General features: G+C 42.0%; 2 protein-coding genes across 11 annotated transcripts in view; one reads left to right on the top strand and one right to left on the bottom strand.

The window, feature by feature from the left end:
- The window catches only part of LOC128933197 (rap1 GTPase-activating protein 1-like), a 43,973-nt gene extending 27,834 nt beyond the window's left edge, over nucleotides 1-16,139 (top strand). For 4 of the 9 annotated variants that reach the window (XM_054270122.1, XM_054270115.1, XM_054270121.1 and 1 more), the window contains 7 exons: nucleotides 1,261-1,407; nucleotides 2,621-2,724; nucleotides 4,994-5,110; nucleotides 9,781-9,907; nucleotides 9,998-10,100; nucleotides 13,188-13,273; nucleotides 13,423-16,139. In XM_054270122.1, coding sequence (XP_054126097.1) covers nucleotides 1,261-1,407; nucleotides 2,621-2,724; nucleotides 4,994-5,110; nucleotides 9,781-9,907; nucleotides 9,998-10,100; nucleotides 13,188-13,273; nucleotides 13,423-13,446 — 708 coding nt within the window. In that variant the 3' untranslated portion in view covers nucleotides 13,447-16,139. Of the gene's footprint in view, nucleotides 1-1,260; nucleotides 1,408-2,620; nucleotides 2,725-4,993; nucleotides 5,115-5,436; nucleotides 5,484-7,755; nucleotides 8,547-9,780; nucleotides 9,908-9,997; nucleotides 10,101-13,187; nucleotides 13,274-13,422 lie in introns of those variants that run through there. The other 5 variants (XM_054270116.1, XM_054270118.1, XM_054270119.1 and 2 more) reach the window with 5 other exon arrangements.
- An 85-nt stretch (nucleotides 16,140-16,224) lies between these two features.
- GSTK1 (glutathione S-transferase kappa 1) lies at nucleotides 16,225-23,760 on the bottom strand. 2 transcript variants are annotated; one of them, XM_054270125.1, is made up of 8 exons: nucleotides 23,630-23,760; nucleotides 22,990-23,071; nucleotides 22,069-22,197; nucleotides 21,636-21,736; nucleotides 21,191-21,226; nucleotides 18,470-18,586; nucleotides 17,867-17,960; nucleotides 16,225-16,575 (listed from the first exon to the last, which is right to left on the bottom strand). In XM_054270125.1, the coding sequence occupies exons 1-8, from the start codon at nucleotides 23,693-23,695 to the stop codon at nucleotides 16,535-16,537; spliced, it is 666 nt and encodes a 221-aa protein (XP_054126100.1). In that variant the 5' UTR covers nucleotides 23,696-23,760; the 3' UTR covers nucleotides 16,225-16,534. The 2 variants fall into 2 exon arrangements, with proteins under 2 accessions (XP_054126100.1, XP_054126101.1); XM_054270126.1 differs by lacking the exon at nucleotides 22,069-22,197.
- Between the last annotated feature and the right edge of the window lie 2,269 nt (nucleotides 23,761-26,029).

Genomic DNA, 26,029 nt, shown 5'->3' with positions numbered 1-26,029 from the left:
TCCATGACTTACAGAAGAAGGAGTCAGTGCTTGCAAGAGAAATTGTAATAACTAGGAGCAAGGGGCTTTCCGTTCCTACAGCAGATCTCTTTCAATTCATTTTCATTATAACTGAAAGAATTGCAGGAGTCACTGCAAAAGTTTCTAACTTATCTCTGAGTGTACTGTCTAGAAAAACTGTGGTGCTTTCCTTACCCTCTAAAAGCCAGGGTTAATTTACCTTTTTCAGTGTAGATGGCATGTTAGGGGGTTTTTATTGTTGATTTTTTTAAAATAAACCAGGTGACAGAACTTTCTTTTAGAAGTGATAAAGATAATTGATGTGAGAAAGCAAAGGTTTTGTATGATTGGGAAACTGAGTTTTAAACTGGTTATACAGAGAGAATCTTTATTGCTTTCCTATTCTATCTACTTGCCCTTTCCCACTTAATGTGGGAAGTGCTTTGCCACCTCTTTTATATAATAAGTTATCTCTTTGGAAAGAGAGATGTGTTACTAATAGCATTTCTTCAGATGACTTTATGACTTTATATGGTGGGTCAATTAGAGATATCAAAGTCTGTAAAACTAACCTGTTCACAAATAGGTTTGGTAGCTGTGTGTGTAGCTTTGGTCCGGATTATTTGGATGCTTTGGTGAGGATTATGTTTTTACATACAAACTGCCTTTGCTGCTAACCATTAATTTTAACCCATCCATGTCTTACACTAATTTTTTCAAAATGTCCTTTTATGACTTCTGGCAGATGCTGGGATTTGCACATCATGTACACAGATGACATTTGTAAATTGCTGGAAAAGGCTGGTTTAAGTCAGAAAATGGCTTTTTTAAATGCTGCAGATTTTGACATGGCTGCTTTCCCATTGAAACCAGAACTCAAGTTCATATGAGGCTGAACCTTACAGCCTCGAACTGGAGTTTGACTTTGTGTTTTATAGCCTGTCCTGGATAGGACTGTTCCAGGTGATGCTGTGTAATCCAGTGTGCAGGGATACTGGCAGGAAACCTCTATTCATTGCAATAAGAGAAGGGAAGTGAAACTAGAGAATATACTTGATGAAGAGTTCTTCCCAGAGCTCCATGAATCAGCTAGGACCAATCTAAGGTGCTGCCTTCTAGGAGTTAGGATCTGTGTGGTTCTGGTGTCAGTCTGTCACAACTTCCCACTCAATCTGTGGTGCTTCTCACACTACCCTACCGTGTGCATGTCTATATGTGTATATCTGTGTTTGTCTGTTTCCCTGCCTCCCTCCTGTTCAGCGGGTGATCAGAGGCCGCAGCCAGAGCCTGGATACCATGGGGATATCCATGAGAAAGCAGCAGCCAGCCACCCTGCCCAGCCGCCCAGCTACAGCTGGCCTTGCCCTCAGCCAGAGTGTCGCCGAGGGCCCTAAGGCCATTGCTGCGGTAAGGTATTCGGGTGGGCTGTAAGAGAGAACCCGGCATACCTTTGTAATAACCACCCAAACATTTCCTTTCCCTATTAGTTTGTCCTCTTGTCCCACTGTGAATCTTTTTGTTGTATTATCCCATTTCACAAATGGTGACAGCATGTGTTGCAGTCTGTTTTGTCTGTGCCCATCTCTAGCCCCAGTTCTTGTGTAAACTAGAGCTGAGATTGATGCAGACTGGGAGAAGAAAGCCAAACATGATTCTGCATCAGACATCTATCTCTGATATCCTGGATTAGATCCTGTACGGTGCCATGTGTTAAAAAATGCATGCACTGTGGTTTGGCTGGAATGGTACTGTATTGTCATATGGCAAGACCTGAGAACATAAGGACCCTATAACTGTTTCATTTTCTTCGATTTCACCAATCAGACTGTTTTCTGTAATACAAACAGGTGCACAAGATATTCAAGGTGCTGTTTTGCTGTAAATAGAATTTGCATGTTGGGAACAAACAGCAGAATTAATAAAGTTTGGGGTGAGAAAAAGAATGAATATTTCTAGTCACTATCAAAGCCTTTCTTATTTGATAGGGATACTAAATATATGTGACCAATGAATTAAAAATCTATCACAAATCTTTCCAGAAAAGGATCCACAAGTTTCTGATACTGAAAATATGGTTACCTTGGCCAAAGTGCATCCAGCTGGTTGTGGTCTCTGCACTAGTGATGTCAATACAGGCAAACTACAAAAAAACCCACCCATCTCTGAGTAAGCCAAGAAAGTGCCCTTCAGTGTGAAGATTTCTTGGTGACAGCTTAGTTGGTTGTATGCATTCTTTATGTCAATACAACGAAGTCATAGCATACTAATGACTTGGGTTTGCTGCCTCCTTTTCTCCTTTAACTTCTGGTTTTCTTTGTCTTTCTGGTTCTGCCTCTCCTCTCACCATATGGGGATACCTCCCTTCCCAAGCCTGTTTCTCTGTGTACTGGCTGTGTTCTGCCTTTGTTTCCTTATAACTCTGTGCCTTTCTCACACCACCTTTGTGAGCCCTGGCTGCTCTTGCTCGCTGACAGAAAGTACTCCTTGCACAGGTGGAGCTGAGTCTTGTATTGCAGTAAAGGAGAGGATCTGGACCCACGTTGCAAACTCTTCTCCTATGCTTTCCACAGCTTTTCCTGTGTTGTTCCTCTCCTTTCTGTCATGCTTTCCTTTTTTCTAGTCTTTTGCCTTGCCTGGTAGGAGCCCATCCCGTACTCGAGCCAGCCGCTTCCACGGGCGACGGAGTAGTGCCATTGGCATTGAAAACATACAGGAGGAAAAGAGGTATGAGCTGTGGGGAGATGAGACAAAGAGGGTAAAAAAACCAAGAAGAGATGAGAAAAGGAACATAGGCACATAGAGGCAGAGGGGGAACCATCAGGAATGAGAACTAAAATGGAAATTGTTGGAATGGGAAGGAAAGGGTCTGGTTATCGACTGATGGAGAAATGGACAAATAACAGAAACAGACTAAATTAAAAGAGGGTGTTTGGAATTGGAGAGATTCAGTATTTGAGTAAGAATGGAGGAAATGGGTGGAGGAACATTATAAGATCACTCTTAAATGTTGTGCAGTATTATCCAGGACTCCTGAGCTTCCTGCTCTTCACTGACCACTTTTAGAAGCGAGTCAGATGAAAGGCTGGTATTTGGGAAGGGGATGCTTGATTGTTTGTTTGTTTTCGTGTTAAAATATTCAAATAGGCAAAACTTCTGGTAACTTACAGGATTTATGAAGAAAAGCTTTAAGTCCAAATGACTAGTGTTTAAATTAGATCATCTGAGAAATAATTACAATTAATGGATAATATACTGCTTCAAGGAGTGATTTGGCATATTTGACAGAATTATAACCATTCAAAAATTGTCTACTGATCACGAGAGATTATTTAGTTAAATTATACATTTCTCTCAGTTCTAGCTGAGATATCTTTTTAAGATTATACAGTCTCAAAAGTCACATGAATGCTCTGCATCTAATATGCAGTTTTCCCAATTGCAAGAATTCCAGGAAACAGCTTAAAGACTGGGTGCAAAAGGGAGAAAGTAATCTCTGAAGTGGAAACTAGTTATTTTAGGAGGAAATTACTGCATTTTCCCTTCTTTCTTAATGAGGTGCCTATGACCTAATCTGAATAAAAATAGAACTTTTGAGAAAAATTAAATCTTCAGAGACAACTGCCCTGTAGTAGTCTAAGCTAGCACAGTAGCCACAGCTTCTCACTGCTTCAAATACTTTTGTATCTTAGGCAGCTGTGTGTCCTTCAGTCCATTACTTTGTGTACAACAACTGTTCCTATCTCCTTGAAAGGATCTGTAAAACTTTCCTACTACAGGGAAAAGCCCTGGATTTATTTATTTTTTCCCCTGCTCTTTGCCTGGAAGGATCTGATGAACTAATTGGCTTATTTAGCTTTCCTTTTGCTTACTTGTAAACTTAGATGTGAGGAACAAGGAGCCTTAGTTTGTATTTTCTGAAAGACTTCTTGGGTCATTCTTGAAGGTACAGTTTCACTAGCAACTGCTTTAACAGTTCATTGTTATTGAAAGCAGATGTGATACTTCCCTTCTGTCCCTTTCATCTACCCAGTCCTGACTATTCCTTGTGATGACTGCTCAGATCCCCAGTGGGCCTTTCATGGAACTGCTTCAGCCCAGAAATCAAAAAGAAAAAGTATCAACTTTCTTTCACTGGATTAATTGTCTGCCAGGTTCTGCCATGAACTGGCTCGTGGAGAAGTCTGATGGGTACCAGGACTGGTGGAAAGTGCACTCAGCAAGAATGAAGGAGGCTGAAGCATGCTCTCTTTCTGGGAACAGTGAGCTCAAAGTGTCACCTGTGACTTCACCCTGAAGCTGTAATTTAATGATATGCAGGCTTTGCTGACAGAGTTGACCCAGTCCATCTCCCTTGTTAGTTTGTTGTAGGAGTTTCAGGGTTGTTTTAATTTTAGAGTTACTTTTTGTCAGGGTAATTTTCAGTCTCACAAACAATTGTATTAGCATAAGTGAGGGTATCAGAAACTGTGATGTGTGGGGCACAGGTAGGGTCAACTGACCAAGAGAGCAGAGGAAGAACTTTGTGACAAACTGAAGCCCTAAGAAATCCCCCAAAATCCCTTTGTTTTCCTTTCTTTAATTAAATGTACCTCTCATTTCAGTTACTCATACAGACAACTTTCTTCAGTGGTATCTTGACAAGTCTTAGTAGCAATAACACTTTTGTAACCATCATCTTTATGCTCTCTATTAAATCCTGTAGCTTCTTAAGACCAGTGGAATGGGGAGGATAGAGGAAAAAGTTAACAAAATAAAGGTGACTACTGAAATTAATTCAGGCCTTTATATCAATTCAAAAGGAGCTTAAAGTTGGCCATTTCCAGATGTCACATGCGACATCAAAGGAGTCTGCCCTTTGCAGTGCAACTGTGTTTGCTTCCCTTTTACATGTATACAGGAGATGCAACTTTCTACTGTGGCTTGTAAGGGAGTGTTAGAATAGATGGTAGTTAACTCTGGCCCTGGGGTATAGCTGGTTTCTCTTTTCTCCCAGCAGAGACACCACAGAGAGAATACAAAGGGTGTTGGACAGTCCAGGAACTTTCTTTGACCTGAAGTCTGATGGATCATCTAGTCCCAGCTCTCCAGAGTTCCCCAGCAGGAAGAGCAAGTGAGTTAAAATAAATTTTAGTATTTGAAAGATGCTCACTGTCTCTGGTATTGGCTTAAGTGTGGTGCATGTCTTGCTCTGTTGAAGGCTTTACTGAAATTGTCCACATCAGGCATTGTAGCATCTCCAAAGTTGGATGTCTGGCTGTGGCACAGTAATTCAGAGCCTGTCAGGAACTTGGCTTTCTTAAACAGACTGTGATGAAAGATCGGACCACTTGATTTTGGTTATATCTTTACTGTAATGTGAGCTTGCATCCAACAGGATACACAAAATCCTAGCTGTCCAATTATCCATGTTTACTCATGTGTATGTTTCCTCTGTAGTTTGCTCTGGAGTGATTTTGGAGCTTCATGGAGAAGCTTGGACAAGGGTATGTTGGGATGTTGGGTTGTACTCAAGTTCTGCCCCTTTAAGCAGGATTCATGCCGCTGCTCCCAACCAGCGTGAACTAACCTGTCTCCAGTCTCCCCAAAGTGTTACAGCAGGATTCCAGCACGGTCCCATGTGTTGCACCTATGTTTCATTGCTAAAGCACGCCATACCACACCCAGTGGTATGTGCACAACACTCCATGCAGTAGTCTGCAAATTAATTCTCCAGTTTCTGGTTGTCAAAAACTGGAAAAATGCAATTTCCTGGTAGTGGAGCTTTGCTGCTGCTAAGCTGTGTTATACTGGGATGTGATCCTACCTAGAACACTTCAGGGAAACCACCCATTTACATTTCCAAGACCTCAGAACAGCCTGTCTTTAAATCAAAGGCTGCAGCTGACTTTCTGGAACATTTTACTACACCTAATTTTTTTCAAGAGCTTGGATGGGACCTGTGGCAAGAAAGGTAGCAAGTACTTTGTATTAGGGAATTTCCCTTTATCAGGACTGTGGAGAGTCTTAAAAAAATTTCAGGAGGTGCCCTAGGACCAGGCATCTATGGTTATAGTCGCTTCAGGTGCCAAATTTGACAAGGAAGGGCTGTCCTTCCAACTACACCCAATGCTCCCTAAGAATTACAAGCTGGTGACTATCTGCAATAGTTCAGCTGCCCAGTTGTGTGCTGTTCGACTGCTCAGAATTGTCACAGCCAAAGTGCAGTGTTCTAGTTTTTGTGTGTGTACTAGTTTTTGGGTTGGATGAGTGCCCAGAATTTTGGTATGGAGGAGGATGGGAGCACATCTAGGAGATACAGACCATCTAAGGTGCCAGCTCTGGCAGCTAAGGACTAGAGGGAATGCAGGACATGGAACATCAGTCAGCATCCCCCATCTTCCAGCATTCCCAAATCATTCCACCTTCCCTTCCTCATCCTGCCTGGGGCCTTGTTAGTGAACTAGAAGTTCCTGACAGGCATGTGTGAGGGACTCTTGCTGTGATTAGATAGCTGATTACCTTGCATAATCACCAAGAATTCTGCTTCCCCCACTTCCCACCCCCATTCTCCATCAGCTGAGGAGGTGAGCCAGCTGCAATGGCTGTTTCAAGTTGGTATCCACATGCTTTCAGAGAGCAAACATAGCATGGGATTTTACTAACAATACTTGCATGAATATTGTTTATGCACATTAGGCATGACCTGTATGATTTGTCAGTTTGTCTAGTTCTGTTCCCAGGATTCTTTTTCCACTTATGGACTCAAAACCACTTAGGACCACGAGAAAAAAGAAGTATTTTCATATCTCTGGTGGTTTAGCCCATTCCTGGACAGTTCATTTACAAGGTGGGATGCAGCATGGAGTTTTGCACAATTAGTGATTAGTCAGAGTTAGAGTTGTGATCTCAGAGTTAGGGACTAGCCCATGTGCAGCCATACTTTTTGCATGACATTGGGGACAGGGAATTAAGAACATGTAATTCCACCAGGTAAAGCACACCATTTTCAGCAAGACAGTATTAGCACAATATTGCAGGAGAAGGCTGGGAGTGTAAAGTCTGTCTTGGAGACACTTTATTGGCATTCTGCTGAAATACCTGGTGTTCATCAGCTGTGAAACCAGGATCAAGATGTAGACATACTTCCAATGCAGAAGAGTTCTGCCTCATTCTAGAATAATTTATGTAGTCCCTGTTAGATAACAGAATGGGCTATCCCTGGGAGTATATCATCAGTCTATTCCTGGTTCTCTCCATAGAGTCACAAGAAATTTCTGTTACCTCAGAAATGTCCAGCATGATGCTACTGGTCTTACATAATCATTTCAGATTCAAAACTTGAATGATCAAGCCCTTCACCTGTGTTCTACTAAGAGCAACCTGGAAATAAATGCAACGGGAACACATAAGTAATAGATAAATTATTTTACAGTAGAGGCAGAGCACGCTGCTGAGTTTAACAGATATTTGTATAGTGATCAGCCAGCAATCCATGAAACTGCATTGTTCACTTGAGCTAACGGTGTCTTCTCTCCCACAAACAGGGACAATTGTCCTTAGTTTTTCTGCTTTACTGTCCAGGTAGCCTTCCAAGTAATCCTTCTTCTCAAGGGACAGACTCAAAAGAATGAACCCAGCCTATGTAACCAAGTAGTAGAAGTCCTGAGGATCAGACGACTCTCTGGGTTGCATCTGAGAAATCAAGCACTGTACTGTGTATGTCCATATCCTAGGAAAAGTACATGGGTTTTTTGTATGTGTGTTTTCCCTCCTCAGACACATCTGAGTGGGGACATCAAGCCAATCAGGAGTGGACCGGATGCTACTCAGTCATTGGGTACCTCACTGAAGACACTGGCAAGACTTTTGGGGTGAAATCAGAGTCCTGGCTAAGAGGAGCATGAACGTACTTAGAGGACCTCAAGGACTGTGGAGAGACCGAGTGGCACCAAGTAACGCTCCACTGGCAGTTCCTGGAGCAGGAATTCTGTGAGAGGGAGATGGACAGATAGCTCCTGTTGGAGCATTTTGGCTCTGTGCCCTTCCTATTGCCAAATCAGCAGCCACTGAACCAACCTCTACTAGTGATGGGGAACGGAGGCCACCTTGAGTGCGACCCCTTCTCTTCCCTTCCTCTCCCCTCAGATGAGTGAGAATAGTTTGGCCTGCAGAATGCAAGAGCAGAAGAACACAACTCCACCTCTGTCTCTAGTGCCTTGACACAGGTCAAGAAACGCAGTGCAGAGAACAAGGATGGAGAAGCCTGCTGAGGAAGGGTGCTGAGAAGGAGATACTTTGTGGAAATCTAGATCCCACTTCACTTAGATTCATGTTATTGATTTGCTCTGCTAAGGGAGAAGCATGTTGGCCTTCATTTCCTCCAAAATATATTTCCTAATCTCTTGAGGAAATATCTTTGGCCTTTATTGGCCCTGTCTTCACTGTTCTCCTTGTTGCATGCTGGCATGTAATATGCCTGGGACTTTAGGTTTCACAACTGCTTGTAGGTCAAGACTGGCCACATTTTGCAGTGTTTCTGAAGGAATAAATATATTTAGTATGTTAAAGGTGTCTTATCTTTCTTGCCTCTCTTTTTTTTTTTTTTTTTTTTTTTTTGTTTCTTAACATTTTTAAGCTCTTTGTCTCTCTCTTACTAGCTGGTTTCTTATGCAGACAATGAGTATTTCACCATAAATTTGGGGCTTACATGTGAGGAGGAGAGCCATGTATCTCCTGAATGGCTCTAAGCAGTGGATCCCAAATTCTCAGCTGGGAAGAGCTGACCTTAAGGATCTTCTTTGATAGATCTGAAACATGCACCAGGCTACCTCAATGTCTGTTCCATTTGATAAAATGGTGGTAAAGGGATCCAATACAGTTTGCTTTGAATGTCCCCTTTGAATGGCCTTGTTGGGAGCTAAATTTTAGTGGGACGGACCTACAGGAATCAGTCTATTGGCAACTGGGCGCATGGAAAATCACCAGGATGGGAATCCTGACCTAGGTGTGTTCCTGTCTGTAAGCAGGAGGAAGGCTCTGACTTGTCTGTGCAGGAGCTTGGCACTTGATCCTACATAGTTTTACACTGAGACATCCTGCAATAATGCAGATCTCAGTAATGTGTTCCTACCTCCCCATTGCTTCCCTAAACTTTCTTAGTTAACTGTTCTGTAATACTGGTTAATGTGTGTCTGCTTTCCTGCTTCCTCCTGTTACAGCTATACAGAAAACAGCAGTAACAATTTATAAGCTCTATGACATGAAAAGTATGCTTTTTATGGTCCCTTTGTTCTGCCTGGAAGTTCACATAAAACAAAACACGATCGCCTGAGACCACCTGTGGAAATGGGTGGCCTAGACTGGACTGCACCTGCTCTTCATACTCAGTTTAACACCTCTTCCTTCTGTATTTAGGCTCTTAAAATCTCTGATATCCACAACAGGGCATCTGTTGATTTTAATGAATATCTAGATGTATTTAATACTTAAATGCAGGTGATTTGAGTCACTCCACTTTATTACACTCAGGTCTGTGACTTAAAAATTCATTCAGACTTGTCCTTTTATACAGTTATCCAGAATGGAGACAGAGAATTGCTGTTTCTCCTAAGTGATGTAGCAACAAGAAATTAAGGTATGCATGCCAGTTCACCTGAATTCTGTTCCTAGGTGGAAAAACTAGCTGTGGATTAATAATATATTCTTACTGTTTCTGACTGCTACATAATAAAGCTATGCCTCAAGAAGTTAAGCCTATGTGTAACAATAAGCATGATCATGTTGAATGCTTGCATTTCACAGAATGCTCAGGAGTCAGACTTCAGGATACTGTGTGATGCAGCCACTCTCACGTTCATCATCCAGTGTAAGCAGTTGTTGTAGTGGATTGAGGGAAAATGGAACATCTGAGGAAGAGGAGAATGACAGGGTGGGTGTATGATCTCTAACAAACAGAGGCTACCCTCCCTGAATTTTTACCAGGTGCATTATTAAAACACATCTTCTTTGCCCTCTCTAGGAGCTGACGTGCTCACTTAAGGGCCCTCCAAAACAGGATTCAATGGTTCAGAGTATGTGGCTGGATGACAGTGACTGCACACCCAGTCCTTCTAGCTCACCAGGTAAAAAAGAAAGAAAAATAGAAAAAACCCTCTGCTTATGCTTCTAGAAGCGTATGAGAGGTTGAGCCAAATCTTTTGTATGCTGTACTTAATATTTTAGAAGCACAGGTAGATGATAGCCCACAAAAATGGGGAGAGCAGCTGCCATGCAAAGTTTAATTGGGAAAGAATTCTTCAGTGCCATGAATAAATAGTGCTGTACATACTGCAAAAGGAGTTACAGTAGACTGCAAAGAATTAAAGAGTTCATGTTTTTTCTGTGGAGAGCTATGGTTGCATTTCTGATTGCAGTCCCTGTATAAACTAGATAGTTTGGATATGAGATTATAGGAACTGCTTCCTGAACAAAGCGGTATGCTCCTAAGAACGTGGGTAATCAGGAAGCCAACCTGCACTCAGAGTTTTTTTGTCAAGGTTGGGCTCTTAGTCTAGTACTTGATTAAAGCTCAGATGTAGTTGATTAAACTCAGCTTGGATCCATTCACTATAATCATCCATTCAGTGGGACTTGGATCCATTCACTATAATCATCCATTCAGTGCAGTGATGATTATATTCCTTAGAAGTTCTCTTCAGTCCTGTAGCAGGGACACCTGTTGTGTTTCCTGCTGTGGAGCTGGATCATCTGCCCTGATCTCAGACCCTGTTTGCAGTTGCATTTCACTTTTGTTAAAATGAACTGGTTTGGATTGAAGCATTTCTTGTTGAACATCAGCCTTAAGCTAAAATTAGGGAAAGTTTAAATCAGTTTCAGTCTGGTTCTGAGAATGGGGCTGTGTAAGATTTTGGGAAAGTATGATTGAAAAGACTAAGCTTTTGAGTTTGGGAAGTCATTAGAAACTGTGAAAGGCAAAACATTTAACATTTGTTGCTGGAAGACTGGAATTAGAGCATGTTGAGATGATAAGAGATACTAGGGATTATGTGTATGGCAAGGAAGAGAGTTGGTTGAAATGAACCCTGAAATCTTTATAGGAATTGTGTGAGAAAGGATTGTTTGTAAAGATTACAAGGGTCAGAAAGTGGAGTCAACTTAATTTGAGAATAGAGTTAGGTCTCATTCCCCACAGCTGCCATATATGAGATATCAAGAATGGCCATTAGACAGATCCCTACATAAAACTGTCTGTATCTTAGCAACAGCACTGAAGATGTGATACTGTCAGATATTCTGCAGAAATCTCTGTTCTATCAGATATTCCTCTTTTGTTGTGGATGCTGGAGGCAGGGATGCTTTCCATTGGCCCCTTCTGCTCTTCACAGATACTTTCTCTGCTGACTCTATTATCTTACAGTATATAAGATGCATTAATATGCATCACTGAGAATAATCATTACAGAGAATGCAATGTTTAGTTCAATGTAATTTTTAGGTTTTACAACCCTGGGGACAGAGAGCAATATCCTGGTGGTATAGTTTTGCCCTTTATTAAGTTATCTAGTAAGTATTCAGCCGAAGTTAATGCACTGTGTAAAATCAGACCAAACAAATTTTCTTTAATGGAGAAACCTAAGACAAGCCCACTGTGAGTCTAGATCCTACGCTGAATAAATCCAACATTCCTGACCCATGTACACATTCTTGGCTTCTCCAATTTGCCTTTCAGATTGAGACAGCAAAGCTACAGGGAAAAAAAAAAAAGTCAGTCTGTGGTCATTATGCTCCCAGATGATGACATAGAGAACTGCCTTTGCCAAAATATTTTCTGACTTGGCTTTAAAGTACCAACATGTCTCATGTGCCAGTGCACGTCACATGAGGCAGAGGTGACTTTCTCCCTAGCCTCAAGGGCAGGATAAAAATTCAGCTATAACTCTCCTCAACACATAGACACTACCAGTACTGTTAGGTATATTTTTATTTAGTTAGTTGGCCTGTTAGTAACTTCCTACAAAAAACATACATCATTATTAAATTTTAGCATAGTGGAACTGGGATATATACAAAATAGAGAAGAACCCTCATATTGTTAATTCACATTGTTTAAAATCACAGTTTAGCAGCATTAGGCAGTGATTCACCAATTTTGATTTTATATCTCAGTTTTAAATTACATAATGGCACTGGGAAAGGGGATAGTCTACCTTGGAAAAAGTGCTGAAACAATAATTGCATCTTATCTGTTTCCTAGAAAATACTGGTGTGATCACATATAAGTAAAAAAAAAAAAAAAAGAAGAAGAAAGAAAGAAGTGTTCCTGGGAAAAGCATCTGAGCTTACCATCTTAGCAGGAATCCCTCATTAGCTTTCTTTCTTTTCCTGATTGAATGGTGGTTAGATATGCCATCAGAGGTATTCACCTGTCCATTCTACCCCTTAGCACATTCCACGCTAAACTCTTTAATTCAAACTCTTTCCATTTTCCTCTGATTTAAAGAAAAGATTTAGTATTTTATAATAGAGATTTATGTTGTGATGTAGCTATGCATAAACTCTCACAAACTGTACTGGTTGGAAATAAGCATATTTAGTAATTTTAACCATAGAATGGATAGAATGGAGGATCATCTAAGAGTAAATGTAGAATGGTTTAAGAAGGCTGTTATGTTAAAGACATCTTACTCATTTTTTGAGAAATGTGTATGGTAAATATAAGCTGATTACAGAAAGCAAAAGAATGCTTTTAATTTGTGAATTTTGCAAGCATTTAATCCCTGGTTTTGCCATGGTGTTGATATGTGATGAGAGGCAAATTCCTTAAACCCTGAGGTCAGATATGGGAATCTCAAGGGAGGGGTCAGAGGTAGAAGGAGGAGAAACACTGTGAGAGCATAAGATTGGAGTCTGCTTCACAAATGTGTATCCTTGAGAATAAGGCATTCAGATTGTCTGGAAACAGTGGCTGATGACTATTTTTAAATGAAATTAAAGCAGTCACTTTCCTCATGTTTTGAGCTGGAATGAGAAACAGGTAGACAGGTAGAAGGTAAACCTAGTCAATTTGGGCACAGGTACACTCCTTTCACTCTTATCTGTGGATGTGCCACAGATCTGTGAAAACTTTGGAGTAAAACCAGCTATGTGTGCAGCTCCTGGGATACCCTCTTGATTATTTTTGTATTGTTCTGTGCTTGGTTCCCTTCTAGGAAGCAGGTTGCTTCCTTCCAGCAGTGTTGCTGGCTCCACTGGAAAAGGAAAAGGCAGCAAAGCAGAGGCTCAGCACCATAATCCAGTAAGTGCTTTAATAAAATGTTTTCTCGTTTGCACAGAGATAAGGATGGGAGAAAAGAGAGGCTTGATTTAGGTGTTGCTTGCTGAGGGTTGAAAGGGCAGTAGGAAGGTGTTTGCAGGGGGAGGTTAAAGCGGTGCCTTGTTCTGCAGGCCTCCATTTTGTGCTGTGTGTGATGTCAGCGCTGGAGCACTGTCTGCTGCACGCACGGTGAGGAGCACAGGTAATGGACACGGGGGAGGAGAGCCACAGGCCCCTGGCCATCCCTGCCTCTCTGAGACAGTGCAGCAAGTGCTGTACAGCTTCTCAGGAAACAGAGTTAGTCCTTTACCTTCCTCCCCAAGCAATCTTCCGTGGCAAGTGACTCTGGCCTGTCTGATTTACCTAAGCACTCCCTTTCCCGGCTGCCTCCTCCCTCTCAGGGAACAGCATTTCCCATTGAGATTCTGTTCTCTACCCTAATCTAGGCACAGTTTCTTCCTCTTCTTTGTCTTTCATTGTTCAGTTTCCTTTGCTCAGATACAACCTGCCTTTCTCTGTGCCTAACCTCTGCTTTTTATAATAGTTTCATTACTTTGCAGAACCCCTTTTTGTTGCTCATTTTCTGATGTTGTGCCTATCTGTACACTTGCTTATTTGCTTTCAGCCTAGCATTGGTGGGACCTACTTGCCAAGCCAGTTTCACAGCTTTTCCAGACGTGGGAAGTGGGATTGATTTCCTGATGAGGGAAAATGGGAACACCACTTCAGGATTGTTCCCTAGAATTCATAGTCCAGTTTTGTCTATGTTGTTGAGTCTTTTTGCTCAATGTCCCTTTCCTTGCCCAGTATCTTCTCTGGTCTGACACTAAACAGCTGCCTTGAAAATGGTGGGGATTTGAGGCTCTCAGGAACTAGTTTGGTACGCAGCTGAGTAGAGGAGGATCACCTTTATGGAAGAAAATTCTTCCAGCTATTCCTAAACATTCCTAAATAGCTCGTAGTTCTTACTGTTTCTGTTCAGATCCTCAGCGCTCAAGTTTTAGCTGCCCTGCCACCTTGTGGCATTCGGAGCAGTCAGGTGCACAGTTCAGCCCCATGAGGTGGTGGCCACGGTTGCCACAGCAGATCAGAGAGGGGAGCTGATACTCGCCGCTGAGGCTGCTTCAGCGTGTGCTACAGCAGAGATTAGAGCTGAGCGTGACAGTGCAGCTGCCAGCCACTGTTCACTGGGGTCATCCCCAGAGCTTTTCCCAGGAGCTCACAGCACGGCTCTGTAACACAGGAGCAAGACTGTGTAAATGAGGGGCAGAACTCCCTCAAAGTTCTGCTCCCAAACAGGCACATTTTGCTCAGAATAGGTAGAGAGTCAGAATTGCAACAATCTGCAAACTCACTGATACAAAGGCAAAGGCTGTGGTTTTGCATTTACTGGTGGCTATTATAGGCAATAAGCAATGTATCTCAGTAGTACTCATGTATGATTTTAGTACCTAAGGTTTTGAGCATGTAATTTCCACTGATTTGAAGTAGGTCAAAGAGCATTTAAAATAATTTCATGAAATATATTGCAGTCTGTAGGATCCATGTCTTTTGGTTCATCTGCCAAATCAACAACATTCTGCCACAAAGGCTGGTTATTTTTCAGTTGATCTGGCTCAAAGAACAAAGTTTCATGAGACCCTGCTTTTCACTGTGACATTATTTCCAGGTGCTCTTTGAATTCTCACCAGCTCCTTACCAGAGCACATTATTTCCACAAAAGGGCATTTTACCCCACTCCTGAGATAGCGCTACTGGCTTAAAGGATGTTTTAGTCATTCCATTTTATCACAACCTCTGAATCAGTTTGATAGCACAGATTGGAGGCTAGCAAGTTTCAGGGGAGAAATGGTAAAAAATTTCTATAACATGGCTTCAAGGCACTCAAAGAAACCTATGGCAGCCACATCCATGGTAACCTCCTTGTCATTCTAACTCCTCTTATCTCTCACAAAGTTTTCCTTAAGTTCCAGGCTGAATTTGCCCAGAGTAATGGGTGCACTGGTAAAAAAGAGGAAGGACTCCTCCAATCCTAGGGTATTTCCTGAAGAGCTGAAAGAAGTAAAAATTGTGGATGGGGGAACAAATGATACTCCCACAACACTCAGAGGTGTAAGAACATGAAGTATACAGATATTTTTTCTGATGCTTTGTTCTAGGATTTGCTGTTCAAGTGAAAATACGTGAATGTGCTTTACCTTAAAGTTCAGAAAAAGACGAAGGGAATTCCAGCTGCTGCTGTTTCATTCAGTGATGCATCAGAGTGTGGAATCATTGTGAAATCAAACTTCCTATAAATCAAATTTCTGTGTGTCATTCCAATTCAGCCAATACAGGGCCAAGCTCAAACAGTTTCCATGTGAAATTTCTTATTTTAATTGTTTGCATACCTTTCCCTCTGCAAACTACTTGCTTGGAAGTCCCTCACAGCCATATCCAAATCACCTTTGGATAGGCAGCAATTAGGGCATCCTTGAGGAAGCAAAACAGAGTCTACTTCAGTTACCAGCTGAACCTACAGTGGTGTTCACAACCATCCTCCAAAGACATTCCTGTAAAACCTGGATTAGTTAAAAACCCTGCAAGGTTTGGGGTTGGTGCCCACAAATGCACGTGTATGGTGGTTTCCTCAAACATCAGTCACTGCAGGTGTATCACATATTGTCCAGGATGGGGACAGTTCCTTTTAAAATACTTGATTGGCTCGCTAGGCTCTTCTTTAGGCTTGAATTGTGTCTTTCCCAGCTGCCATGATGCAAAGTAAAAGGAAGCATTAATATCTTAACCTGTGCTTCTTATGTCTATGTAGTACACTGGACTTAAAATAAAAGGAAATGTGACCAGCTTCTCTTAGGTTTTATGTGTGTGTGTGTGTTTGTAAAGGACAAACAGGAAGACATAAGAAACCCGGAGGTCACAGTCCAGTAACTGCGTAATCCTCATGTGTTCAGGGTAAAGGAAAGAAAACCAACCAGGGAAGAATGTTCACTCTGCAAGAAGTTAAATCTTTAATGTTAATCTTTGATCTGTTGAAAGAAAGGAAGCACATTTGTATTGGTAAATACCTCACCAGGCTGGTAATACTGGCAAACCTTGATATTTTTCAAAATTACAGATGAGATCAAGCAGTAAAGTTAACTATTAAGGATGAGAAAGGCATCTCTCCATAAAATTGAATACATTCAGATAACCACTGAAGACTGACATATATATTTTCCTTCCTATATACTTCCCCAGGGCTTTTCACAGCTGAGGGCTTGGAACTGGTCCCAGCCACTTCTCACCTGCAAGACAAACCAGCACAAAAGAGATATATTAAAATGTAATCCGTACAAGTAATTGGCTGGTCATTTTTCTGCAGCAGGATTATTGTTCCTACTCTGAACAGTAGATGAAGGGTAGCTACTGGTGATGGAATACAGATTTATATCTTGTTTGGTGTGCTACAGCTAGCTCCATAAATCTTTCACTGTCTAGTCACAACTGTACAGAAGAATTATTTTCCTCCATTACAGATGAGATGTTCTGCAGGTCAGGGATATTCCACATGAGGGAGAAATCAGTTCTTTTTAGGACTCATTTTGCAGGGGGAAGTGGGGGTTAAAAAAAAGCAAAAAAAGGGTGCAAGGCTGCAGAGTCAGAGAATCAGAAAGAAAATCTGATTAAGTCCTTGGAGCTGAGACTAGAAACCAGGCCACAGCATTTCAGTCAGTATTAGTGACTGCTGTAGTGGGTGTTGATACTCTACTTCCTCACTGTCATGCTCATCAAGAATATTTTATAGAATCAGAAGCTCATCCAGAATACTAAAAAAGAAAATCTCAAAAAATTTCCATTCTGCTTAAGCCTATGACTAATACAAATTTACATTAATTAATACTTCCTGCTGAATGTCTTCCACAAATGCATGAACTAATGATGTGCATTACTCTTTCTAGAGACACTCTCTCAAGTGCCAGATCTTGAGATGAATAGTCAAATGCCCTGTAACTCATAAAAACAGGTAACTTTAGTTTTATTATTTATCACAACCTACTTCAATCTCTTAAAGAATTTAAAGTGTGTATTCTGTTAATAGAAAAATGAAAAGAAGGATGGTCAATATATGAACAACCTAAACAGCTGTGTAGGTAGACACAAGTTAAGGACTGGGGAGCTGTAATAATGTGCTCTTAATAAGAAGGAACAGATATAAAATGAAAATGTTAGAACAACAACAACAACAAAAAAAGCAGTACCAGCCATAGTCATAATCTTAGCCAAGGTCTACTGTCCAGTACCAAAAGGTTACATATGGATATTTTGAGAATGGCGCATGGAGCACAAAGCCTTGAAACACACCAAGAGAGGGTGTGAGAGAGAGAACTCAAGTTACTTCTGGTCTGGAAAAGGATCATTTGGTCATTTTAAGTGCACTGGGACAGATTTCAGTCAGCAGTTTCATTCCAGGAGAAGGATAACCAACATTATTTAACATTTGAAAGCCCTTAGGAGTGTTTTATTCAGCTGCATTACGTATTTTGTTCCAAGAGGGTGAAAGCATGAAACCAAAGTGATGAAATGAGGTAGACTCACCTATAACGCTGCCTAGCAGCTCTAAACGATCAGAGCCAAAAAACAGATGAGGTTTCCCATCATAATGTGCCACAACAGCAGGCATCCCAAATGCCTATTGACACCATGGAGATGAAACAGAGAATGTTATAATGGGAGAATTTCTTGCAGTCATATCACCAATCTTCCGGAATAAATCCCAGCAATTTTTTACTTTTTTTCCTCCCCTTCTTTTTACCTTCTTCCTTCTTAAAGATAAGCCTAATGAAGCCATCTAAAAATGGGTGACTCTACAGAGCCTGTGTGCCCCTTTTGAAGGAGCATAAAAAACAACCTGATTAATCCACAGTTCTATTCCAAGTAGCAATAAATGGTATCTCTCAGTAAAATGGTATCTCTCAGTAAAAAAAAGGTTCTGTCCTTGGAATGAGTGGGTCAACCTTGTTTTCCCAGATGACAGTGAGATAAACTACCAGCAACAGTGAGGTGGCTTTCACACACTGGAAAACAAGAAGTCTACACAGCTCTTTCTAATCATCACCCTCATTGGTCCCTGCTTTCCTGTATTCTTAAGGGGGAAGGAATGCAGAGCTGTGAAGCCCAGTGCCATTGGAAGCATCTCACCCCATGTTTCAGTGCTTCAGTTGTTGTGTCTTTCAGTCGGTCCTTCACTGGAGGGGATGAAGCCATTTCAAGTGCCTTCTGGGAGAGCTCTGCTGAGAGCCCAGCCTGTCGGGCAATCTGTGAAAAGATGATTTAATTAAGAATACTCTAAAAGTAAATATTCCAATTCCCACCCTGGTATAATTAATTTAATCTTCAGTCTATTAACAAAAAAATTCAAAATACTCTTGAAGCACTTCTTGCACAACTGTCTTGCTGTATTTCCAACCTATTCATCATTTAACAACTCTCAGATACAAAGTAGAAGGACATTTTAAATCTTCCAAGCCCCAAATCTGCACTTTTTTCCCCCCAGGAGTTCCTAAACCAAAGAAAAAAAAAAAAACAAAAGAACCTTAGATACAATGACTCATCAGATAACTTACAAAAAAACTCAAACTGGTGTTATGAAAAGTAAAATCTCACCGTACAAGCCTACCAAGACAGAAATGCAGCCACATGGGATCTGTGACACTGTATGAAAGACACCAAATCACAGAGGTTTAACAGTGGCTGGTGTTACTGCTGGATCTTTTTCACCTCCCCTGAGCCTCTGCCACACAGGAATGAGACAAAGTAGCCAAATTTAAACGTCCAGTGTTTACCTGGTAACAATGATTTCCAAGTACTCTTTGAATAAAGTATTTCACAAAAAGAGAGAAAAAAAAGAAAGAAATGCAGTATTGCACATGGAGAAGTAATCCTGCACATGCAGGTGTTAATGACTTTTTCAATGACTTTTTTTTGTTTAGCACCAGCATTTTCATGTGCCTTCTCCTGCTAACACATCAGGAAAATGAGGAGCTCTTTCTGACTGTGCTTGAAGAGGAGGTTAAACAAGTGTACCACTGGACTAGAACAAAATGCTTGGTAGCCACAGTGTTTAGAGTGCAATATGGACACTGTGAAGTAGTATCTGGTCCTCACCATTTCAGGGCAGAAAGAGGATTTAAGTGGACTGGGGCAGAATTCAGACCACACATTGCTGATATAGCAATTTACGTGAAGCTGCTTTTGATTAAATAAAGAAGTAAAAGAATACTAAGGAATTATTATCAGGTTTTAAAAGTACCATTTTTCTGACTGATGTGTAAAATAAATCCACCTGTAAAGACTCAGATGATTGGCTGGCACCTCTCAGCCACCTTTGGATGACAAATTTCCAGAAAAGTCTAGTACTTGTTGCAGGAGTGAATGAAGACAGACACAAGCAGACAAGGGGACACCTCCCTCTCTGCATTGATGCACGGGGGGGATACTCATCGACTGCCAAACTGTGGCTAAATTGGAGATTGTTCTGAGTATGAAGTTTGTGGTGCATGAAGTTCTTGCTTTATTTAAATAATGATGGATTCAGAGACAATGTGACAATGTTCTGTATATATTTATGTATTGGATCTAGCTGGAATGCAGCTACTTTGCTTCACAGCAGCTCCTATGGTTTTGTGTGTCAGATCTGTGACCAAAACAATGCTGATAACATCCTAATTATTTTAGCTATTGATGAATGGCGTTTGCACAGTGTCGAGGCAGTCTCTGGTTCTCACTCTCCCCCCACAGTGAATAAAGTGGGGCTTCCCCAGAGGCTGGGAGATGACCTGAACTAACCCAAGAGACAGACCATGCCATATGCCATGCTCAGCAGTAATTGATGAGGAGGGGGTTTAGGCAGGTTATGCTTTTTCTTGGGAACTGGCTGAGCATCAGTCTACATGTAGGGATTCTTTGTTGTCTTTCACTCTGCTCCCAGTTCTCTTTTATTCATTAAGTAATTTTATCTCAACCCACACGTTTTCTGGCTTTTATTCTTCCTTTCCTCTTCCCCTGTCCTTCTGGGCGGTGGGAGGAAGCAAGTAAGCACCTGTGTGGTGCTTGGCTGCCTACCAGAGTAAAAGTACCACATTAATTATATCTTAAGCTATAAGTATAGTTAATTAATTAAATTATATGTTTAAATAAAAAATAACTTTATTTATATCCTTCAAATCTTGCTTCTTAAAAAGCAAAGTGCAAACCTTTGCTGAAACTTTAGTAAAAAAGTGACACTATGATGAAGCTGAAGTGCAAGAACTAGACTTGGGGAGGAACAGCAAGACTCCAAGCTTCAGATTTCAACTAGGGATGTTGGATAGGAGACACCAGTCAACTCCTCTCTTTTCTCCATATTCCAAGAACTTATAAAAGGAGAGACCTTCAAGAGGATCTGCTGGTATACTACCTTGCACGCTATTACAGCTTTTGCTGTAATAAACAAAATTGAAATGGCAAAAGAAAAAACATCAGGAGTGTAATTTCCAGGTATATAAAAGGGCATAATAGGACTGAGCTTAATAGAAAACCTGACTCCATCACTCTAAGGAAAGTCACCTTCCCCAAGTGTTGCATTACAGCTGAACATTTCATATAGCAGCAGTGCCTCAATGCAGAAACTATTTATACTTTCTTATACTTTCATGACTTTTAATAACATAGTATCAATAGGTAACTCATTGTCCAGCCTGGGTATCTTGCCACATGAATTAACAAAAAAAAAAAAAAAAAGTGTATTCTGATTCTGAGAAAAAAAAAAAACCCAAAAATCCAAACAGAGCTGCAAGTGAATTTAAATCAATTTTTCCTCAAAGTCATCAATAAGAATATCTATCAGAAATGCAGAAGCACCAAGAAAAAGAAAACACTTACAGTCAATATGTTCTCTGGCTGACTGATGTCTTCATGCTGGTAAAATAATAAAATAAGTAAATCAGTATTTATGAAACAAAAGCTCATCTCTGGATTTTTAAAAGCAAGTTTTCTAAGAAAACAAAAATAAACTCAATACTAATTGCTGGAGAAATTACCTCCAAAAAGGTCTTAAGTCACCTAATCTAGGAATGTATTAAAGTGTTTTCTGATAGGAACCACTGATCCACTGGTCAAGCCTGTTGGACTCACCATATATACCTAAAAGAAGGCAAATAAGGCTGATCATGAGCTTGTGGCTTCGGAACCACTGTGACCTTAAGTTCCTGCAATGACTTTTCATTAAAAGACATTTTCTTCCTCTTGCTGGAATTCCACATTTGAACAATGCGGGACAGGGAAGGTGACAGAAAGGGTCAAGGAGCTGGCTGAATGAAGTACTGACCTGTGACCAAAAGCGCATCCAGAACTGCCTGGATAAGGGCTCCAGGTACTGTGGGTTTGTCATGTCAATGGCTGTGATAAAGCGCATGGCCGTCAGGCTGCCTGCATTCGTGGGAGACAGAGGAACACTCAGACAAGGCACAGCAGCAGGAGCAGGTGTGGTCTGCACGACTGCTACCTGAGAACAGTGTGATCTCCCCTGTAACAGTCCTGAGAAACCCACAGTCTGTACAGTAAAGCTCATGTTGATCCACAGTTATCTCCTGTGCTAGTATGATTCACAGCCACATTTCTCCAGAAATTTCCTTCATGGCTATGAATGCAGACTTCATACTGCTCACAGGTTCAGGAAAAGGCTGCACACAGGGACTTCATCGTAGGGAGAACTGGAACCAGAAGTGCTAGGGATGAGAAATAGCTGCTAAGACTCTTACCAGTGCCCATGATGTGCTGCATGATGTCTGGGGTCATACGTAAAGGCACCTGGTAGTACTTTGCCATCCTTTTCATATCCTTCAGCAAGTATTCCCCTCGCTTTGGTAACATTGCTGGTGGCTTGTTACCTTTTAGGAAAAAGTTCTGTTGAGATTTCCAGCTGTATTATAGTAATACTGAACAAACCAACACTGGACAAATTATGCCTCATATGTACATATACCTAAGAAAGACTCCAATTTCATAGTATAATTTCATTTTGGTTTACTGAAACATACTTGGCTTTTCCAAAGATAATGCTACAATTTAAACATGGTTTATTTCAGTTTTGCACTGATCAAACCTTTAGGATAGCTGAATCAGTTTTAAACCAAGGTACAAATGTCCTAGCAGGGATTTATGTTGATTCAGACAGATGACTTTTAAGCTAGACAACTCCTAAAACACGGGTAAACCAACTGAAAGACTTGTTAATTCATGATTTATGCATTGTCAGTCTTGGTGATCCAATTAAGGTCATAAGTACTGTCTCAGGACATGGTTGTATCTTTCCTGTATATTACAAAGTACAAGTGTTCCACAAATTAAGTCTGGTTTAAAATCTAACTCTAGGAAAACACTCCCTGTCAAGTTGTCATTATTATTATTTATTTATTGTATTTTAGAACAGATGGACTTTGGCACAGACTGTCTGTGTAGTTGCAACAGTGTGAAATTCCTTGTGACTGATTTCTCAATCTCTTTGGGGCTCCACAGTGCTGTAGTTAATCTGTTACTGGTGCCATAACTTAGTTCAGAGCTGGATCTGTGTGGGCTCTGCACACACCCAGGGCCTGCAGACTCAGTACTCTGCTAGTGAAGAAGGTGTCCTCACTGAGCCCTGCAGAGCCCTGCAGAGCTCATCTCCCTGTACTCCATACCAGTTTGTTGCATTATGCCACCGAGGAAAGCTGGACGGAAGCGCAGCTCAATATTCCAGATGTGCCGGTACCGGCAGAGAGCCTGCAACGTGAAAGAGTAGTGAGGGATTCAGAGTCAGAGATGTCTGTAGAGCTGTGTGCAGCTTAGGCACTAAGTACTACAGATAAATCCTTCCCTATTGTATTAGGGCTAGTCTTTCTAAAGCCTTTTTTGGATGCTGCCAGAGAACTCGGATCTCAGAAAAACTGAGGGGTCTCTCTTCGGGTCACGACTATCCAAGGCTAAGCAGCGGTAAGTATGGGAAAGGTCAGGCTCATGTCATGATCAGGACACCTGCACTTTTTAAATATGAAAGCTACCCCAGAAGCAAAATGTTCAGCACTAACTCCTGCACTGCCGTTTGGCTGGGACACGCTTCCCTGGTGTTCCTGGATTTCAACACGCGAGGGAGAAGCCCAGGCACCCCTTAGAGGTGAGAGAAAAATTAACTTCACGGCGCAAAGGGCCTGCAGCCAGCCGCCCGAGGTGCCCTTGAGCGGCTCTTCCGAAAGGGAGGCGGCGGCGGGACCGGCCGGGTGCCAGCGCCGCTCGGGCACCGCGGAGACCGGGAAGGGCCTCCCTCCCTGTGCCACCGCTCACCTCAAACGCCAGCCACGAGTACGGGGAGATCACATCGTAAAACAGCTCCACGAGCGTCCGGCCCATGGTGGCCTCGTCCCGTGCCGTGCCGCCGCTCCGCAGCGTCCGACGGCCGCAGCACCGCCCCTCCGGGCACGGAGCGGCAGCGGGGCGGCCCTTCCGCCGCCGCCCCTCCGCTCCGGCTCCGCCTCCCCGCGGCTGCCGCTCGCTCGGCCCCGCCGTGCGGCTCGCTTCGCTGGCTGCCCGGAGAGTGCCGGCCCGGGAGGAAGAGCGGGGGTGGGATCGCAGGGGGCCGGCAGGGAGCCCGTGCCCTTGGCCATGGCGAGGCCGGGAGAGAGCAAGCTCCCGAGGAGGGAACCCGAGAGCTGACTCGGCGGGGCGGTCCAGCATGTTTTCCCGGGAGCACGGCGTCCCTGCCGCATCAGCAAGCGATTTACGTGCCACTGGCCCTTATATCCCCCTACCCTCCATTTTCGCCACACTTGTTTGTTCCTCCTCCATTCACCTAAGCCCTCCCCTTTCACCGCCTTTAGTTCCTCTCCTGCCCGTCCCACAGAAGCGCTGTGCAATCCCAGACCGCTCTAGCTGTGCCACGGTTCCCTCCCCACCGCAACAACGCCCTTTAGCCCTGGATGTCATCGGGAACGTGCTCCTGGATCCCTCCTTTGGCTGTAATCTTGATTTTTTTTTTTTTTAGCAAAGCGGTTTACTGATTTGCTAGTTTACTAATTTACTGAAATTTACTAATTTACTGAATTATGAGTAACTTTAACTCAAGAATGAAAAATCTGAATGCCAACAACAGTTTGTGACCCCTCCCTGAAGTCTTTCGTAACACCTGAGTACGGGGCTGCGAGCCAATCGTTAAAAGATTTGGGAGAGAGCTGGGAAACTTAAGCGTGAAGACTTTACCAAGCATATTGGTGGCAAAAAAAAGAATAAATGACTGAATAAAAATTCTATTTAGGAGTCTTGGTAGGATTTCTCCAAAGGGGAATCCTGCCTTACGTTTTTCTCAAGGAGTCAAAAATACTGCAGAGTGTGACTTTAAAGAGTTGCAATGAGTCACTGCCTCAGGCATCCTCTGGGGTCTGTGGGTTCCTCTCTTCGGGCCACTGGAGCCTGTGGATGTGACTGCTGCTTTCCCAAGTGCTGGCTCAGGCAGCAGTGAGGCTGTGTGTCCCAGAGAGATAAATTTGTACACACAGAGGTGACTCCAGCACAGCTGGCTACACCGACTGCAAAAAGCACTGCTGCTTGTAACCCCACTCACAAACAACCTCCTGTTGTACCTGCTTTTTCAAAAGTTTGAAAGACAAATTTGTAAAGAGTTCAGCTGTAGCCTGATTCTCTAGGATTTCATCCTGTATGCATCTGTTTTTATCCCTTAGAAGAGAAACTTCGCCTGACAGATCCCACAGTTAAGCCATTTTACATCTTTTATTAATCTTGTTAATTGTTAATATGCTTTTAATCCAATTACTCCAATTATCCTAAACATTTCCTTGTGAAGGTGCCATTCAGGTGCAGGCAGAAAGCTGTAAGAGTTTGGCTACAAATTTTAACACATTCCCAATGTCAGTCCACTTAGTCACGCTGAGGATTATATAACCCAGTCACCTGGAGAGCACTCAGCTCAACCGGACCATGCCTGTGACATCAGTTGTTGCCATCTCTGAGTCTCCAGGGATTCCTTCTTCCTGGTCACTGCCTGGTGCACCTGGAGAGGAGAAGTTCTGTCCCGTGCAGATAGTTCTGACAGGGATGAATAGTTTGCTACACCTTTTTTTAGCATAACATTTGTTGCTCCTGATGGTTTCTGCTGCCTTTTACTATTCCTTACAAAAACTTTCTACTTTCCCAGTTTTCCTGTTAGTGAGCCAGGAAAAGTAGATTGTATGATGCAGTTAAATCCCATGGGTGTATGTGTTTCCCTCCTTCTGTGCCTCATAGCATGCCTGCAGCACATGTGTCACATCTTGTTGATGTTGCTGCAGAAGCAATCAGCAAGAATTCCTTTCTCAAAAGACTTGGCTGAAACAGAATTTTGATGATTTTCTAGCAGTTCAATCTCCATTCCAAATAATTACCAGAAGCTGTCCCCATATATCTGGGAGAAAAAGCATAAATTTGAGATCTTTGGACAGTTTCTAATAAGAAAAATCATAATTTTAAAATTAACTCAGTAAAAAAAAAAAAAAAAAAAGAAGGTATTTAAAATAAAATCGAAAAGTGTCCACTAAGTCTTAACAACAAGAAATTATAAGAGAAATTTCAAAGCTGTTCTTAACCACCATGCTTCCTTAAATTTTACGTATATAATCTCTTCTTGGGAAATAACCAAAACTTATGCAAGCTAGTCCTAAATGCAGGTTGGTCTGGTTCTGCTAGTACAGGATT

Source organism: Melozone crissalis, unplaced genomic scaffold (assembly GCF_028551555.1).
Source record: "Melozone crissalis strain CALT ecotype California unplaced genomic scaffold, PUWL_Pcris_2 ptg000008l_1, whole genome shotgun sequence".
In the NCBI taxonomy this organism is placed as follows: Eukaryota; Metazoa; Chordata; class Aves; order Passeriformes; family Passerellidae; genus Melozone; species Melozone crissalis.
This window is presented reverse-complemented; position numbering and strand designations above follow the sequence as displayed.